This window comes from Sciurus carolinensis, chromosome 13 (assembly GCF_902686445.1).
Source record: "Sciurus carolinensis chromosome 13, mSciCar1.2, whole genome shotgun sequence".
Classification (NCBI taxonomy): domain Eukaryota; kingdom Metazoa; phylum Chordata; class Mammalia; order Rodentia; family Sciuridae; genus Sciurus; species Sciurus carolinensis.
Window position 1 is genome coordinate 68,630,958 of NC_062225.1, and position 17,996 is coordinate 68,648,953.

General features: G+C 33.7%; 1 protein-coding gene across 1 annotated transcript in view; it reads right to left on the reverse strand.

Annotated features, from left to right (window-relative positions):
- Birc6 (baculoviral IAP repeat containing 6) overlaps positions 1-17,996 on the reverse strand; it is a 212,846-nt gene that overhangs the window by 28,064 nt on the left and 166,786 nt on the right. Inside the window, 1 exon segment of the mRNA XM_047521886.1 lies at positions 7,964-8,174. Coding sequence (XP_047377842.1) covers positions 7,964-8,174 — 211 coding nt within the window.

Consider the following 17,996-nt stretch of genomic DNA (forward strand, 5'->3'; position numbering starts at 1 on the left):
TTACCTTCTTATATTTATAACTATCTGCAACTACATATTTATTAGAACTTACCCACAGAAAGGCAGACTGGCTTATTCTCAAGAAACTAGAGGGGCAATCGATAAAAGCACAGAGGCTAGAACAGAAATATTACTCTAGTGGAAATTAAATTAGTAGAATAAAGGGAATGCAGGAAATACTTTTGTTTCCTATATGTGTAAGTCTTCTGTATGACTAGTGTGTCCTATATGTCCAAGACAATTATGAAATTCATTTTCATCTTTTTTTTTTGTACCAGGGATTGAACTCAGGGGCACTCATCTGAGCCACATCCCCAGCCCTATTTTGTATTTTATTTAGAGACAGGGTCGCACTGAGTTGCTTAATGCCTCCCTGTTGCTGAGGCTGGCTTTGAACTTGCGATCCTCCTGTCTCAGCCTCAGTAGGCACTGGGATTACAGGAAATGTGCTACCATGCCTGACAACTTTCACCAGATTTTGATCCCTTATAATTGGTATGAAACTAGGCATAGGTGGCACTAGGTTCACATCTCATCACAGGTTTTTTTTTGGCATGTGCATAACACTGCTCACTCTGTCACATACTTTTGATCTTTTTCTCTCCCTCCTTCCCTCCTTAGGGATCTATTTCTTTTCACTGCCTACAGGCCTAAACATCAAAAGCACCATACGCAGAAATGATTAAACTATGAAACTAGAGAAGTAAAATAGAAATTAGTTTGTTTTTTTTTTAATAAAATAAATGAGAAACTGGTACTTTCCCTCCTGCATTAGGCAGAAAAGAAAAATGTTTCAAGCACAAAAAGACTGAATATTGCCACCCTAAGGGCATCCAAAATACATGGTAATGAAAGTTTTCAAACTCTACACAAGGGAGTGAATTTTACTTATAATTTAAAATTATTTGTTCTACATCGGTGCCTAGTAGGAGAGTAAGCAATAAAAGCAATGATCTTTTTATTAATGGCAAGTCCCTTTGATCTTTTTATTGAAGTGATTACTAAGGTAATTTCTCCTAAATACAGAACTACTTGATATTAATCAGGCAAATGAAGTTAAACAGAACCAATATTTATGGTTTGATTAAGCATGTCCCCATTTTAGTTTAAACTGCTATAGCATCCTGAAATGCTCCACTTCTTACTGCCTAGGTGTTAAGTAATAGGTGAAGGTAGAAAAACTTAAGTGGAAAATCACCTTTAACCACAAAGGCACAGCGAAAGTACATTTTCCAAATGCTATAAAGCTAACACACAAAATGTCATGTATATTCCTAAAAGCATTTGAGTTTCTGAAGACAATCCTGACAATTACTTACCTTTATCCTTCTCTTTCAGCTGAAAACCAGCAAGGATTGAATGTAAATTTTTCTATTTAGAAGTATATATTTGCCCAATGTTTTGTGCCTCCTGAAGAAATACTATTCTTAAACTGTGTTAATCTAGATACTTACTCATAATAGCTGAGTCAATAATTAAACAGTTTGTCTATGTAAAATTTTTACACTTAAACACTAAACAGTCAGTACAAATTGTGAATTTTGAGAGGATTTGTTAGGAGAGAGAGAGTATTAAAGCACAAACACATAATAAGAAGATATTAAAATGCTATTTTGTCTTTAGGAAGCTCATATGCAATTTGTATAGTAAATATTCAACAACTGCCTAAGGAATTATCAAGTTTCTTTTCTTTTTTTTCTTTTTGAGGTGCTAGGGATTGAACCCAGGGCCTTGTGCTTACAAGGCAAGCTCTATCAACTGAGCTATATCATTAGCCCTATCAAGTTTCTTAAAGACAAACTAAATCACTACAAATCACTCTTGGCTGCCACCTGGCAAAGTCAGGAAAGATAAAATTAATAAACTAAAAATACACATTATTCAAGTAAGGTTTTAAGATCATACCAAACACCAACCACATCAGAGTAATGCAATCACCAAACTATCAAATGATCATTTACTACTAAGGTGTGATTAAAAAAGGTGTGATTATAATTGAGAGAAATCTAAAACACTCCTTAAAAGTGTATTTCAAAAAGGAAAATTCAGAGGCTACTTTATGTGTTTGCATTCATCAATATATACATGCATATATAATTATCTTATGCATTATTACATATAATAGTGAAAACTGTAATTATAGATTTACAGGGCATAAAAGGAAACTCCATAGTGTTGTGCCACTGTGCCAACTCAACTTCCTCCTCTGAGCATTTATTCTGTATTCATTATGTAGAATGTTCAGAAATGTAGCTACAGTATTAGTTCCACCTATTCTACTCCTTGGCACGTCATCTAAATGGGGGAAGGTATAGAAGACAATATAACTAAATTACCTCCCATACTCTCCTTTACACAAGAATTAACTGGCTCATCTTTTATTAAAATATAAGGGGTTGGAGTTTTAGCTCAGCAGTAGAGTGCTTGCCTACTATGTGTGAGGCACTGAGTTCGGTCCTTAGCATCACATAAAAATAGATAAATAAAACAGAGGTATTGTGTCCATCTACAACTAAAAAGTATTTTAAAAAACAATAATGCCCCTTAGAAAGATAAGAGGTCATTTCCTTCACCATATAAGTTGTATCAATTCATATTTCCACACTTGAGGAAGGACTAGGCAAAATTCTGGAGTAGCAGGACAGGCCTGGTAATAATGAGAAGCAAAACACAATTTTAAATCATAGCCACATTTAAAAACTAAATCAAGGGTAGTTTGGCTGTCTGAAAATTTTAATTTCTTTCAATTAAGCAGAGAGGAAATAGAGTAAAGGAATAAAATTGTATTTGTCTGTATTTTTAAAATGCTCTCATGGGAGAGATATATCCTATTAATAAATGTTCTCCAAAGTATAGGCAGACTGTTAAGTGGTAGTGAAATATAATATTGAATAACTGAATCACACAGGGAGAAAACTCATTGAAAGGAAAGGTCTTAGTAAGCCTTTGGGCCAGGTGTAGTAGGGTATGCCTGTAATTCCAGAGTCTCAGAGGCTGAGGCAGGAGGATTTGAAGTTTGAGGCCAGCCTTAGCAATTTAGCCAATGAAATTATTTTAAAAAATCATACCATACTAATTTTTCAACTTCCTTTTTAAAATTCAACAAATTTACATCTAAAAATATAGATGTCCTTCCTGCTACATAACACATGGTGATATTCTATGGTTTATGGAAATTAATTTTATTTTTCATTTTACAAACAAAATGGGAATGATCATTCCTGATTATGCCCCTTTGAGCACATGAATTAATACATTTTCTAAGACAAATAAGTATAGACTATTTTATTCATAATATGTAGTTCATTCTTTTTTTTAATACTTATCTTCTATTTATGGTAAATGGTACTGGTTCTTCTGATATGGTAGTAATTTGAAGTTTCTTCTTTAAAAAAATGTTATATCTTTAAAGTTAGTTGATTTAAAGAAAAAAAAATTAGAGGGATACTGGAGATTGAACTCAGGGGTGCTTTACCACCAAGCTACACCCCCAGTTCTTTTTCATTTTGAGACAAAGCTTTGCTAAATTGCTGATGCTGGACTCAAACTTATGATCCTCCTGCCTTAGTCTCCCAAGTTGCTGGGATTACAGGCATGTACCACCACAAAAGGCTTCTAAAAATTTTTCAGTAATCTACAGCAGAGCGCATAAGATCTAACAGATTTTCCTCACAAGTGCTGATGCTCTGCAGTCTGACAAAGAATTTCTACCAATTGTAAAAATTATGTTTTATTTAATCATCTTAATAAAACCCCTCTTATATGGGCTCATTTTTAGATTTGGATATATTCCAAAATAAATAATACACATATAAGGACCCAGAAAATTTTTATATTTAAAATACTGACTATTGCACAAGTGTTCTATTTCTATGACTTCAGTTGGAATGACAGCTTTAAGGGAACAGCAGAAGAAAACACAAACATGTACACAGCCTCATCCTGTTATTCTAGAACCTTAATACTAAAATCTTAAGAGTATCTAAAAATACTGGGCCTCTACCAAGCCAAGAGATGATAGCTTTCCCCCCTACTAGGTCAGTCAAATAACCAAATAGTAGTATTAGTTTTGGAAAACTCCCTGGGATTATAGACTTTAGATTCTTATATATGAACAAAGAAATTTGTGTTCCCAGGACTATTTGTGCTATGGCACATGTACTCTATTGAAGGAGATCCCTACTGACTTAAAGTCTGAGTTACATGATTGCTTTTTAAGTTCCATGTCTGGAACATAGAATATATTTCTATGAAGGAATGAACATAAGAGAAAGAATTGCTAATGAACACCAAATTTTCAGTCCCCAGACATGGGAAAGGTAAAAGTCTCTATCATGGCAGTACCATTTTGTTCCAGCTGTCATTTTGGTCATTCAATTATAATGCAAAACCTTTCTATAATGCAAAACAGCAGATCTCTGCTAAAAATCGTTCAGTGGCTCATCACCACTTTTAAAGGTAAGTGAATCTGTGATCTTTCTTCATCTTCTAGTTCCTGAATTCCCACCAATACTGCCCCAGGGGCATACCCAACTTTCTTAGGTCCTCTAAAAATGTGATGATTTCTTCCACAGCCAGAGACACAATACTCTGCCACTATTCACTTAGCTAATTCCTACTTGCTCTTTAGATGTCCAAACTTGGGCTGGTTCTCTTGTATTGTTTTATACTTCTCCTAACAGCCACGTATGGTGTTTTATTAAAAATGCCTGGTTATTATTTCCCCAATTTACATGTCAGTCCCTTAGAAAGAAGACCAAATTTTCTTAAGCACTCGCAAACATTTAACAAACATCTGTTAAATGAGTGAATCAGTAATGCTCTGTGACAAGGGAAGAGTTCACCCATTTCAATGTAATCACAAATTTCTAATGTACAAATTAGACAAATGTAAGGTAAAATATGTGCCTTTCAAGCTTCTGAATAATTTTTCCATCTCTTATAAAAGGTTTCAGGCTTGAAATACACTAACCTATAGAATTGCCTACATCCTTTGAATTATCAGATCAAAATTAGTGTTCAGGGATTGGCATCAAAATAGGATAATCTCAACTAGGTTATTCCCATCAGTAATAGTAAACATCTTCTTTGTACCCAGTCAAAATGTTTTAATTTAATTTTTTCTCATTGCCAAAAGGAATATAAAAATTCTAAATATAACATACACAAATAATTTCAATAAAAATCATTATGTGTAACCATAATCATCAGGTAGAAATCTGCAAAGTTCAGAGTGAATCTATCTTTTCCTTTACCTACAACAACTGAAAAGTGAAATACAACAAAATTTTATTTGAAGAGGGGAAAAACTAATGCCATTTGTGTTTCTTGGTAGGAAAAGAAAGACAATATCTTAAGTTTTGATGGTCTGGAAAAGAATGGACCTTAACTCTCTCTGTGAAGTTGAAATTGAAATCTCAACATGCCAAACCTTGAAAGTAAGGTAGAAATTATGGTTTCTTATTCTTACAAAGATTGCACACAATAACAGAGACCGTGAAGGATCTCAACTAAGAAGCCCAAGCAAGTCAATAATATAAATGAAACAAGCACTGTAAGTTGTTTTTATGATCTTGACAGGTATGCTTTATTTGTACATAATTTTTGAAGAGTAGTTTTCCCCCAGGTCATTGAATAGAAAATAGAGAGCTCTGCTTAAATGAAGCCAATTATCCTCTATTTGAAATTAAACTTTCCTAGTGAATTAATTCAATACGTTCTGTACAGAAGTCAAGTAGTTTAAAAAAAAAAAAAGCATACAGCATAAGTTAGGTGAACAGGAAATACATTCAGAAAAGCAAACTGATCTACGAAGCCCCACAAGGTGTCCACATTCTACTCAGGCAATAAGTATATCCTATAATTATCTTAAATTCAATATAGTACATACATTCATTTTTGTTAGGATTCATGAAATTACAGTGTGAAAACATACATAGTTCAAAGAAAGACAATTCTTGTTCAGTTTTATTTTCACATATATAACACTAAAACTGGTGATACTGTTTTTGACCAAGGCTACAATTATAACAACATTCTGAGTCAGTCAGCAATTTTTCATCTAAATAAAAAAATCCTTGGGTAAAAAACACTCAAGGTTTAACAAATTTTCAATGTTTACTTATAATCTAAAAGAGTTATCTCAAAACACAGAAATATAAGTGACAGAAATATAAGGCAAGATTCCCCCTAAAGATATGTGGGCAATTTCAAAGCCTGATATATAATCACACAAATTGGTCAAAACTACATGTTTATTGTACCAGAGTAAGGGACACTGATGGCTAGGGTAGAGAAGAAAATGATCAATTAGATGTTTTCCAAGGAGACATTAGCTCTACTAGAGAACTGGATGCTGAGTTCAATTATGGCACTACACTATTATATATAACTACACTGGCTTCCTGGATTACCAGTCAGAAAGAGTTTTGGAGGCCATAACAGAAGATGGGACCAAATACCACAATACTCTCTTATATACAATAGGAAAAATATACTGTGAAAGAAAGTATAGCTTTATATATTCCTTTCTGAGTATCAGAGTAGTATGAACCTACAACTTCCATTTTTTGAGATGTGGTTTCACCATGTTGCCCAGGTTGGCCTTGTACTCCTAGGCTCAAGCAATCCTTCTGCCACAGCCTACCAAGTTGCTAAGATAACAGGTGCAAATCATCACAGATAAACCTGTAATTTTTACTGCCTGGCAGCAAGTCATTAGTGTTTAAAGTGATAGTGACAGCACTGTAGCCAATAAAGAGGATGATCTGATAAGTTGATTTTTTCCTCAAAGGTAAAGTGACAACAACTATTTATCTAGTCATCAATTCTCTGCCCTTGGTAGATCTATACTGTTTGGGTTGTAGGCAAAGCAAACAGTGTAAAGATGAGAAAGAACATAAATTGACTCAAAAGACCACTGATCAAATAAAAAAAAAAAGCAAAAAACTATTGGCAGTATAAATGCTTAAAAAAACAAAATTAGGCCATCTTTAAGGAAAACTGACAACCACTGAACCAATTCTGCTAAAAGGAAAAGATTACTGTAGGTAATTTTGAAAAGTCTGTGTACTAGGCATGGCAGAACTAGCCTGTAATCCCAGTTACTCAGAAGACCCAAGGCAGGAGGATCTGGACTTTGAATAGACTCAAGAATAGACTGGGAAACTTAGCAAGAACCTGTCTCAAAATAAAAAAGGGATGTGGATGTGGTACAGCACTTACCTAGCATACACAAGGCCCTGGGTTCAATCCCCAGAGCTGCCAAAAATAACAAGAAGTTTGGGATTACAGAACTCATCTCAATCAACTAAGGTATAAACTTAAATCAAAAATAACTTAAAAATTCAGTTTTTCTATAAATAGTCAACATTTTATAACTGACAAATACTGAATCTTCTGACTTCTAAGGAAGGTCATGCCATAAATTACAGCATGAATTAAAATAGGAGCAATCCATAAACCCAATAATTCTGCTTATAAGATTATACCCTGCAGAGATTTCTGTAAGTCCCATGAAATACATACATGAAGTTGCTATAAACAGAAAATAACCTAAATATCCAGTAGTAAATGGTCAAGTAAAATACAGCATTTATATAAAATGGAGAAACAGAAGTATTGATAATAATGTCAGTGATATGTATTTATTGACTGAAAGATGTCTTGACAGCAATACTGGTTGCAATTAGTATCTATTTGTGTAATAGGTAAAATATAATGGCACTTAAGAAAAACTCCATTATCTATACCTATAAAATCACACAGGAAATATATGATAAGCCACAGTGAATAGATGTTTCTGAGTATAGGATTTGGAAGATACTTCTTTGGGTATTTATGAATTGTGTGTGTGTGTGTTTTTAAACAGTAAATACCACTGAAAAAAGAAAAACCAAAAACGCCTACAGAACTTGTGAAAAATATTGTTAAGAGGCAAGGCCAAGAGGAACAAACATAGTACCTTAAACGGTTGGTATAGGTATCAACACAGGTCTTCATTTTGGCCAATAATGTACCAACAGAAGTTTGACACTCTGATTGTTCTTCTTCCTCTTCACCACTCTCTGTAGAAAGAGGTAACAATAGCGGCACCATGGTAGTACAAGAGGCAATGGCCCGGAGCAATTCCAGCAGAGCCCGGTAGAGTGGCACATGTCTTGCCATATCCAAAACTAAAAGGAGGAGGACACAGAAAAGCACAAAATGAGAACATGTGTAATACAAGTAAGTCCACAGCAATGCAGTTCTAACCAGATTAACTGGTCAGTTAGTAAACAGACAAATGCAACAGATGGCTATTAGGCACCAATGTACGAAGAATAGTAAGAGGTACTTGGGGAAGTGGGGAAAAAAAAAGGTGTAGAGTTGGAGGGAAAACAAGATATGTAACTAATCTGGTTATATTACACTAAAAATGATTATACAGGGTAGAAAATATAGTATGGCAATAAATGCATTACAGTATGAAGTAGAAATATATATTTAAAATTAAATTGAAACAACATTCTATGTTACATGGTGGGTTTTTACGTCTGGTGGGTTTTTAAAAATTAAATCTACTTCAACTAATCAACCTTATTAGCAAAAAAAATGTTGATTATGTTCACTTTCAGTTATTGGCAACAAATCTAATGATTTTTTTTAAAAATCACATGTATTTAAGAACAAATTCCTTATTTTAATATATAGTGTTTCTAAGGTTTTTATAAGATGTTAGGTTTGTGGCTGTATTCCACAGAAATTTACTTTTGTTTCTTATATGAGATAAAGACTAAGAACTTTTTTCCAACACCAGTTACTGAATAGTCATCCCATAACATTTCCTGAAAACATGTTGCTAGACAGGATGTGAACACAGCAGTGAAGACAACAAAATTCCTACTTTCATGCATCTTATATTCTAGGTGAAGGTCAAATAAATATAATTTTTTGCAGAAGGTAGGAGGTACTCTGAATCTTAAATCATACCCAAACAATAACATCCAAGTGATTCTATTCTATGTAACATTTTAAAAGAATAAAACAGATCTATCTTCCACATCAACATTTGAGTGACATAAACTGCAAAATATAAATGTAGATGACATTCACAAAAACTCAAATACTATTTATTTTTATAGGGAACTACATAAGAATTACATTAAGGAAAAATGTGAATTTCTAAAGTTAATTGTATATGTTTCACTATATATGTATATACAAATGGATAAGCCTGAAAGTAAAACATTGCTGATAAGGCTATAGCCTCCTTTGATCATTTCTCTCTTTCCCTGCTCTTCATCAAGTACATCACTACGGCATATATACATGTAATTCATTTTCTGTACAATGTCATTTCTATGGGTATACTATTCTATTGAGCAGATGTACTGCCACAATTGTGAACATAAGAAACTAAGATTTAGCAAGCTGCACAAACTATCAATGAAAGCAGGAAGACCAACATTGACATCTAGGTACACCTAACTTTAGAGTTTTTTCCACTATGTCATGATTCTTCCTTATTGTCCAGTATGGATGGCAACTACTGGTCACATATGACTATCTAAGCTCAACTAAAAGTAAAAACAAAACTCTAACATTTCAGTTCCCCAAATGCACTTGCTATATTCTAAATGCTCAATAACCACACAAATCTGTACTGGATAACATAAATACAGTAGTATGCTTCCATCATACCAAAAAGTTCTCTTGGGGGTGGGGGAGCAAGAGAAGAATGGAGGAACTCTGGATTGTGTAGAGGAAAATGGGGCAAGAGGGGGTGGGGGAAGGAAAAATAGTGGACTTAGACAGATATCATTACCCTATGAACATGCGTGAATACACAAATGGTATCAATCTACATTGTGTACAAGCATAGAAAGGAAAAGTTGTACCCCATTTGTGTACAATGAATCAAAATGCAGTCTGTAAAAATAAAAATTAAAAAAAGATCTCTTGGATACTGCCACCTTGAAGAGTCAAATTCCTTACATTCTCTCTCTCTATATACATATATATATATAATATGCCATGAAAAGTTTGTGGGATAGGGGTTGACAGGAGGAAGAAAGGGAGAAAGAAGAAAAGAAAATTTATTTTCAGAAAATTGATCCTCTATTTGGGAAGCAGAAAATCCCAGAATTACTATTAATACAAAAGTTTGGAAAGTTTGTGAACATAAAATTAACAGGTATGAGTGATAAAATATATTTATTTTTAGTTGTAGGTGGACACAATACCTTTATTTTTTTTTTATGTGATGCTGAGGATCAAACTTGATGCCTCACGTATCCTAGGTTACTACTCTACCACAGAGCCACAACCCCAGCCCCAAGTGCTATTAATTTTTTATAACAAATTAACAAATGGAAAAATAAAAAAGATATTAACACAATAGTAACTCTAACCAAAAACATACAAGACCCTTATGATGAAAAACCCCCATGCTTCAGTACACTGGAGACAATTTCAACATATGTTCATAAATAAGACACGTTCAACACAGTAAAAGTGACAATTTTAAAAAATATGTGAGGCTGGGAGCATAACTCAATGGTAAAGCATGTGCTTAGCATGCACAAGGCCCTGCTGGTTCAATCCTCAGTGCATGCATGTGAACATGTACAAAGTGGGTCAAAGGTGCTTTTAGTAAAAAAACAATATTATACTGTACTTGAAAAAGCCATACTTCTCCAGTTTTTAAATGTAACTAAAACAAGTCTTAAATAAAAATTAAAATGTGGTAGGTCCCAGGACCACCCATTTGTTCAACATATTGCTAAAAGGATTAGAGGGCTCAGAGGAAGTTGTATTCATGGCTATAGTTCGTTTACTACAGTGACTGGCAAGAAGAAAAGACATTATCAGGTAGAATCTGGAATTCAGAGGTAGGCTCCCTTTTCTGGAAGATTCACAGAACATGCATTCTCCTCCAGCAGTAAAATACTGCAATATGTGTGCAGTATTTCTGCCCACAAGCTGACTCAGAAAGTCAGGAATACAGTTTTTATTGGGAGCCAGTCACATATAGCCTCTGTTAAATAGCAGCATACTCCCTCAGTTTTCCACAATCTACTTAGATTTTTAATACTTTACCACTTCAAGTAAAACAGAAGCCTTACAATCATGTATTCCCTTCTGCCCCCATCCTTATATTTATTATATGTGTGACATCAACATGTTCTCAAACTCCTAAAGAGTTTTTGGTTTCAAAATCTTATATATTTTCAAGATCGAGGAGGAGAAAAACAGTCTATTATATTTATTCATAAATTAACTACTATTATTTATTTCTGAAGTTCACATTTCACTTTGGAATTATTTCCACTTGGTTTGAAGAATTTCCTTGAGCATTTCTCTTAAAAGTTTGTCATGAATATTCTTAGTTTGGTTTCTTCTGAGAATGTATTTCACATTCCTTCCAAAAGAATATATTTCTGGTTATAGAATTCTGTGTTGACAATTCTTTCAGGCAGGTTAGATGTCATTTCACTGTCCTTTGGCTTCTATGATTTCTTATGAGAAGTCTGAAGTCACCTGAATAGTAGTTGTTCTCTTATAATACTATCATTTTCTCTGAATTCTCTTAAAATTGATTGGGTATCTTTAGTTTCATTGTGATGTTTCCAGTTACAGTTTTCTATGTTCTGACCTTGTCTGGTATTTGACAAAGTTTCTTTAATCTCAAACTTTATGTCTTTCAGCAATTTCATGTTTTCAAATATTTCTTGAAGTATTTCTCCTACATTAATCTATTTCTTCACTCCTTCCAGGACTGCAATGACAGGAGTATTGGATCTTTGATGTTATTCACAGGTCTCTGGGACTCTTCAGTTTTTTCTTTTTCAGACTGTTTAATCTAGTTTAATGTCTACTTCCTCTATATTGTGCTACAAAGTCCAGTGGGAATATGAAATTTCAAATACTTTACAATTGTAAAATTTCCATTTAATATTTTCCATGTTTCTTTCTTTCTTTTCTCCTTCCCCAAGAATATCTTTCCAGTCATTTCTTTTTCTAATGTTATAAGTGGCTACCCAAACCTCATATTACCTTGTGGACTATGTAACAGGTGCTCTTAGGTCTTCATCAAATAATTCCAATGTCTGGGTCATTTTGTGGCTGAAACCTTTTGAATGTCTATTGCCTTGTAAATTGGTCATTTCCTGACTCTCTACATGGATAATAATTTTGAATTATATCATGACTTTTTAATATTGGGTTGTAAAATTCTCAATGAACATCTAGTTCTTAATTTCTAATTACTTCTATATAAGGAGTCAGGGTTATCTAAATAAATTACTGAGTTTAGGGATAAGACAGGGAAAATACAAGACCAGCATGGATCATCTTGTAGCACCAGAAAGTAAGAAAGGTCCTCTAAAAATCAAAATCAACTAAGCCACAGTGGTCAACTAAAAAAAAAAAAAAAAAAAAAAAAAAAAAAAAAAAAAGCCAATGGCCAAAGCTAAAACTACTTGGACAATAAAACAGTAAAGTGATAAGCTCAGGTGGGGAAATAGTGCAGGTAGTGGGGAATGACTACTAATGAATTTAAGATTTCTTTGTGGATGAAAGTATTTTAAAATTAAGATTACAGTGATCGTTACAGTTCTTCAAAAATAATACTAAAACCCAATGAACTGTACATGTTAAATACATAAATTTTATAATGTGCTAATTATATACTCAAAGGCTGTTGAAAATGTTAATGTTGAAACATAACACACATATAAACAAAATACAAACTCATGGGGATATAATAACTGACTGCACAAATATGGAGGTGAGACAAACCTTTCTTTCAAAAGAATTCCAAATTCTAAATGGACATTTCAAAATCTAAATAAACTTTCCTCTCCAAGAGATGGTGCTTCATTCCCTTCCCACTGAGTGTGTGGGAATTAGTGACAATCATATAAAGAATGGAGTTTGGAAAGGAAAAAAGAGTTTCCTAATTTTCACATTGGAAAGACCTGGTAGATAGCACCTTAACCAAGTGATCAGGATGAATGAACATCACCATCAATACATTTGATCATATGCATCCTCATGTGATGTGATAGGAATAAGACTTTTATTTCTGTAGCATTTTCTCCCCTAAATCCATGACCTCAGTTACAGAAATTCTGTAAATTCTCTCTCCAACTTTCTTCATGAGCTCTCTCTCGCAGTTTCTGTAACTGAGAGGTTTCCTTCCCAGTTCCTCTGACCAGAAATACAAGTATCTCTCAGGATAGTGCTTATTTCCTTTTCAACTCTGAAATGATATCTCCATAGTTTGAAAGAGGCACTAAAAAGGTACAGATTTCCTAACACTAAGGATTTGTTAGCATAACCCATTAGGTTAAGAGTAAATATGGGCTGGGATTATGGCTCAATGGTAGAGGGCTTGCCTAGCACATGTGAGGCACTGAATTAGATCCCCAGTATCACATTTAAAAAACCAAGTAAACAAAACAAAGATATTGTGTCCATCTACAACTAAAAATAATTTAAACAGAGTAAATAATATAATGTGCCCTAAGACCTAATGTATTGTTTTCTGAAAACAAAGGAAAATATCATTTTTCAAAATGGGAGTGAGATGAAGTGAAAGTGATTCTCTAAAATAATATTCTGTCTTGCAACGGTCAAATATTTCTAACAATGAAACAGGATCTCCATCTAGTGGTCAGAGGGGCAAATGCAGGCTTACTAAATGGTATAAATTTAGCTACAATAGAGACTAGAGGAAAAAGGATCATGACCTACAAATGTGGTTTTCAGAATTACCTGGTTATAGTAAGTAGAAATCAAAGTTGAGAGAAAAATTAAAACACATGGTTTGTATGAAGATTTTTGTCATCTACCTAAGAAATCTCTCATGAAAACAACTGCCTTTTCTCTCTCTATGGCATTTTCATCACTCTTTATTATTTGGGGGGGGGGGGGGGTATGTGCTGGGATTGAACCCAGGGCCTCATGCATGCTAAGCAATTGCAATCACTAAGCCAAACCGCCATTCCTCTCCCTCATTCTTTTTGTTGTTTGACATGTTTTTCAAAATTTATTGGGTAAAGTATTATAATTCAATACACATACTACAATGTAATGATCAAATCAAGGTAATTAGCATTTCTATCTCCTCAAATATTATCATTTCTTTGTGTTGGAATCCTTCAAATGTCTCCAGTCACTCTGAAATATATTGTTGCCATATTGGGTCATATAACAATAAGACTACTTCCCTCCATCCAACTGTGTTTGGGGGCTCATTACCTACTGGCCTTTCACAATCTCTAGCCCGCCTCTCTCTTGATAATGACTCTACTCTCAACTTCTATGTTGTCAATTTTTTTTTAACTTTCTCAAATGAGTGAGAATGTGTGGTATTTGTCCTTCTCTCGCATCATTTTTTTCTTTTTCTTTTTGTTCTGGGGATTGAATCCAGGGGAGCTTTACTACTGAGTCATATCCCAAACCCTTATTATTTTTTAGTTTGAGACAGGGTCTTATTAAATTGTTCAGATTCTTGTTAAATTGAGGAGGCTAGGCTCAGTGGCTTGGGAGGCTGAGGCAAGTTCAAAACCAGGCTCAGCAACTTAGTGAGACCCTAAGCAACTCAGTGAGACCCTGTCTCTAAATAAAATACAAAATAGGGCTGGGGATGTGGATCAGTGGTTAAGCATCCCTGCATTGAATTCCTGGAACCAGAAAAGAAAAGAGGAGGCTGGCATCCAACTTGGAATCCTCCTGCCTCATCCTCTTGAATTGCTGGGATTTTAAGCATGTGTCACCACACTTGGTTTGTTCCTGGCTTATATCACTTAACGTAAAATCCTCTAGTTTCTTCTATGTTGCTATAAATGACAGGATTTCATCTTCTTAATGGCAAATATGTCACTTTTCAAAATCCATTTATTTGTCATATGAACATCTTGGTCAATTCCTTCCCCATATCTTGACTATTATGAATAGTGCTGCAGAAAACATAGGTGTATAGAATCTGATAAAATGATTTCATTTCTTTTGGCTATGGACATGTGCACACATACAAGCACAGTAGAGGGACTGCTGCATCATATGGTAATTCTATTTTCATTTTGCTGAGGAACCTCTAGTGGTTGCACTAATTAGACAAATGCTATTGTATGAAACTAAAAAGCTGCTGCACAGCAAAGTAAACAATCAAGAGAAAACCTTCAGAGACTATTTTTACAGACTATCTGACAAGGGGTTAATATCTAGAATATAAAAGGAACTCAACAGCAAGAAAAACAACAAAGTAATCCAATTTAAAAATGGGCAAAGATTTGAATAGACATTTCTCAAAACAAGATATAAAAGTGACCAACAAATACGTGAAGAAATATTAAACATCATTAATCATCAGGGAAATACAAAGCAAAACCACAAAAATGTCATCCCAGTTACAATGACTACTATCAAAAGGCAAAAAGTAAAAACATGTTGATGGGAGTGTGGAGAAAGGGAGCTCTTATATGTTTTGGAATTTACCATTCCTTTGAAAAATGGTACTGGAGATAAACTATCCTAAAATTTTTTATACACTTACTTGTTTCACCACCTACCTTGACCTTGAAGCTGTGGCTTCAAATCTATTGTTTTATTTATATTTTTTTCTGTACTGTTTTTCAGACCAACTGTCTCACTGATCTTACTGAATTTGGCTCTTGGAAGAAAAGTCCAAATTATTATATGTTTTAAATTTCTAGTTTGTTACATATAGATGGCCAACACAGAATTATGTTATTGATTCACTGTTAATTAAAAGTGCAAACCCCAAGAAGGAATACTAACATATTTCTATCATGAAAAGAACTATTAGGTTAGTGTCAAATTCATTCTTCTATCTTAAATAACTGAAACCATGCTGCAAAACCTTTGCTAAATCTGAGTAATTTTGCCTAAATATGAAAAATCATACTACTATGGCACCAAACACTTTAAAAAAGGTTTCCATTCATTTAAACAAAACAGGTCTCTAAATTTCCTCTCCACCCATTTTTAGGCCTATACTAAGAAGCCAATTTATGAAAAGGTTATAGCAGCTAGGCGTGGTGGTGTACACCTATAATCCCAGCTACTTGGGAGGCTGAGGCAGGAAAAAGAAGAATCACAGATGCACTGGAGAAGTAGCCGGTGACAGAGATGCCCTTGGGTTCAATCCCCAATGTCCCCAGAAAATAAAAAAAATTAAAAAAAAGAAGATCATAGTAGGAAAACTACTATTATGTCATTATTAAATATTCCTGCTACAGTGAATTCACAAAAGATGAAATGTACAGAATTTATCCCAACAATACTAAACCAGTTTAAAGGTCTGGATACATAAATGCTCAAATTTTAAGATTTTACAAATAAAAGTAACTGTCTAAAATTAACAAATTGGTTAAAACAATGGCATAGTCATTATTATGCTACAAATAAAATAACTGTTAAGAGAATCATTTAATGACTAAATTGCTAAATATAATCAGTTACCTACCTCTGGAGAATAGGATCAGTGTCTCAGTTATAGAATTGTTAGAAGTCATTTTTGAAAAAAGGGTGTCCTTCTCCCCAAGGAACTTGTATACTCCCTCTATTCTGGTAATAATTTTGCAACTGACAATATTCTCTTTCCAACTTTGATGCAAAGATGTTCAGAGCTACAAGTGAAGATCAACTTTATGTGCAATTACTGTTGATCCTTTTGGCCAGCATAGTATTATTATTTAAAATATTTAGGCCAATTTAAAAACTTCTGTCAAAATAGAATAGACTTATGTAACCTGCTACATTGTGAGCTTTCTCCATTGAAAACTTGGGAAGGTTTTATTAAAATAAGGAACAAACTCTGGTACTCATATCGATCTTTAACAGTAATTAAGAAGAAAAGTTTAAAATATCTGCAAAATAGCTACTTAGCACCAGGAGAAAAGGGCAAAGGGGAATGAGGGTAAAGGCAAGAAACCACATTAGGTAATCAAAGGTTACCAGAAAACCAGTCTTTAATCTGAAAAGACTGCACCAACACTACAGGTCTCTATATTTTCTTGTCTTGCTCATCAATCATTTAAAAACATGTAACAGAATGGAAATATGTAGTATTTTCCTATAGCTCTTACAAGAACCTATTACTTTGGTTTCTGTTTTTGAATATGCTAGCAACTGTAAGTAAACATTCTCATCCCTTAAATCCAAGGTCTCAAGCAAAATTATTAGTATTGTTTGCACACTTAAAAATCAACCTGTTGGATTGTGGATATAGCTCAGCTAACACTGTGTAAAGCCCAGAGTTTGACCCCCTTTCTGCATAAAACAAAAACCAAAAACCAAAACTAACTTAGAGAATCTTCTATAAATGGCCTGTATTCTGTAAAAAATATTAATATCAAGAAAGACAAAGGCTGGGTTGGAGTTGTGGCTCAGTGGTAGAGCACTTGCCTGTCATGTGTAAGGCCCTGGATTCACTATTCAGTACCACATATAAATAAATAAAATAAAAGATTCACTGACAACTAAAAAAATATTTAAAAAAAAAAGACAAAGGTTGGAAACTCAGATTTTTTTGAATCAATAGAGTCATGACAACTAAATAAAGCAAAAGATTCTGAGCTGAATACTATAACCTAAAAAACATTGCCAATAATAAATTAAATGGAATTATTACAAAATTTAGAAATGGACTTTTAGACTAATTTTCTAAAATAGGCATTTTATGAAGTTTAGGAAAACTGGCGAGATAACTTGTTCAGATTTTTAAATGCCAATTTAAAAAGTTAATAATTAATATTTTAGCTAAATTTGATAATTATATAATTAACTTACACTTACTTATTACACATAAAAAATATTAGGCCATATTTTCCTGACCTACCTTGCTTCTCACAAACTAAAAGTCAGAAAATATTCCAAACTCAAGAATAATACTCCTATTACTGAAAGCATCATTTAAGAGGCATGCCATCTAACCTATTTACCACAGCTAAGTTAACAATTTTATACTAATTTATCTTAAAGTATTA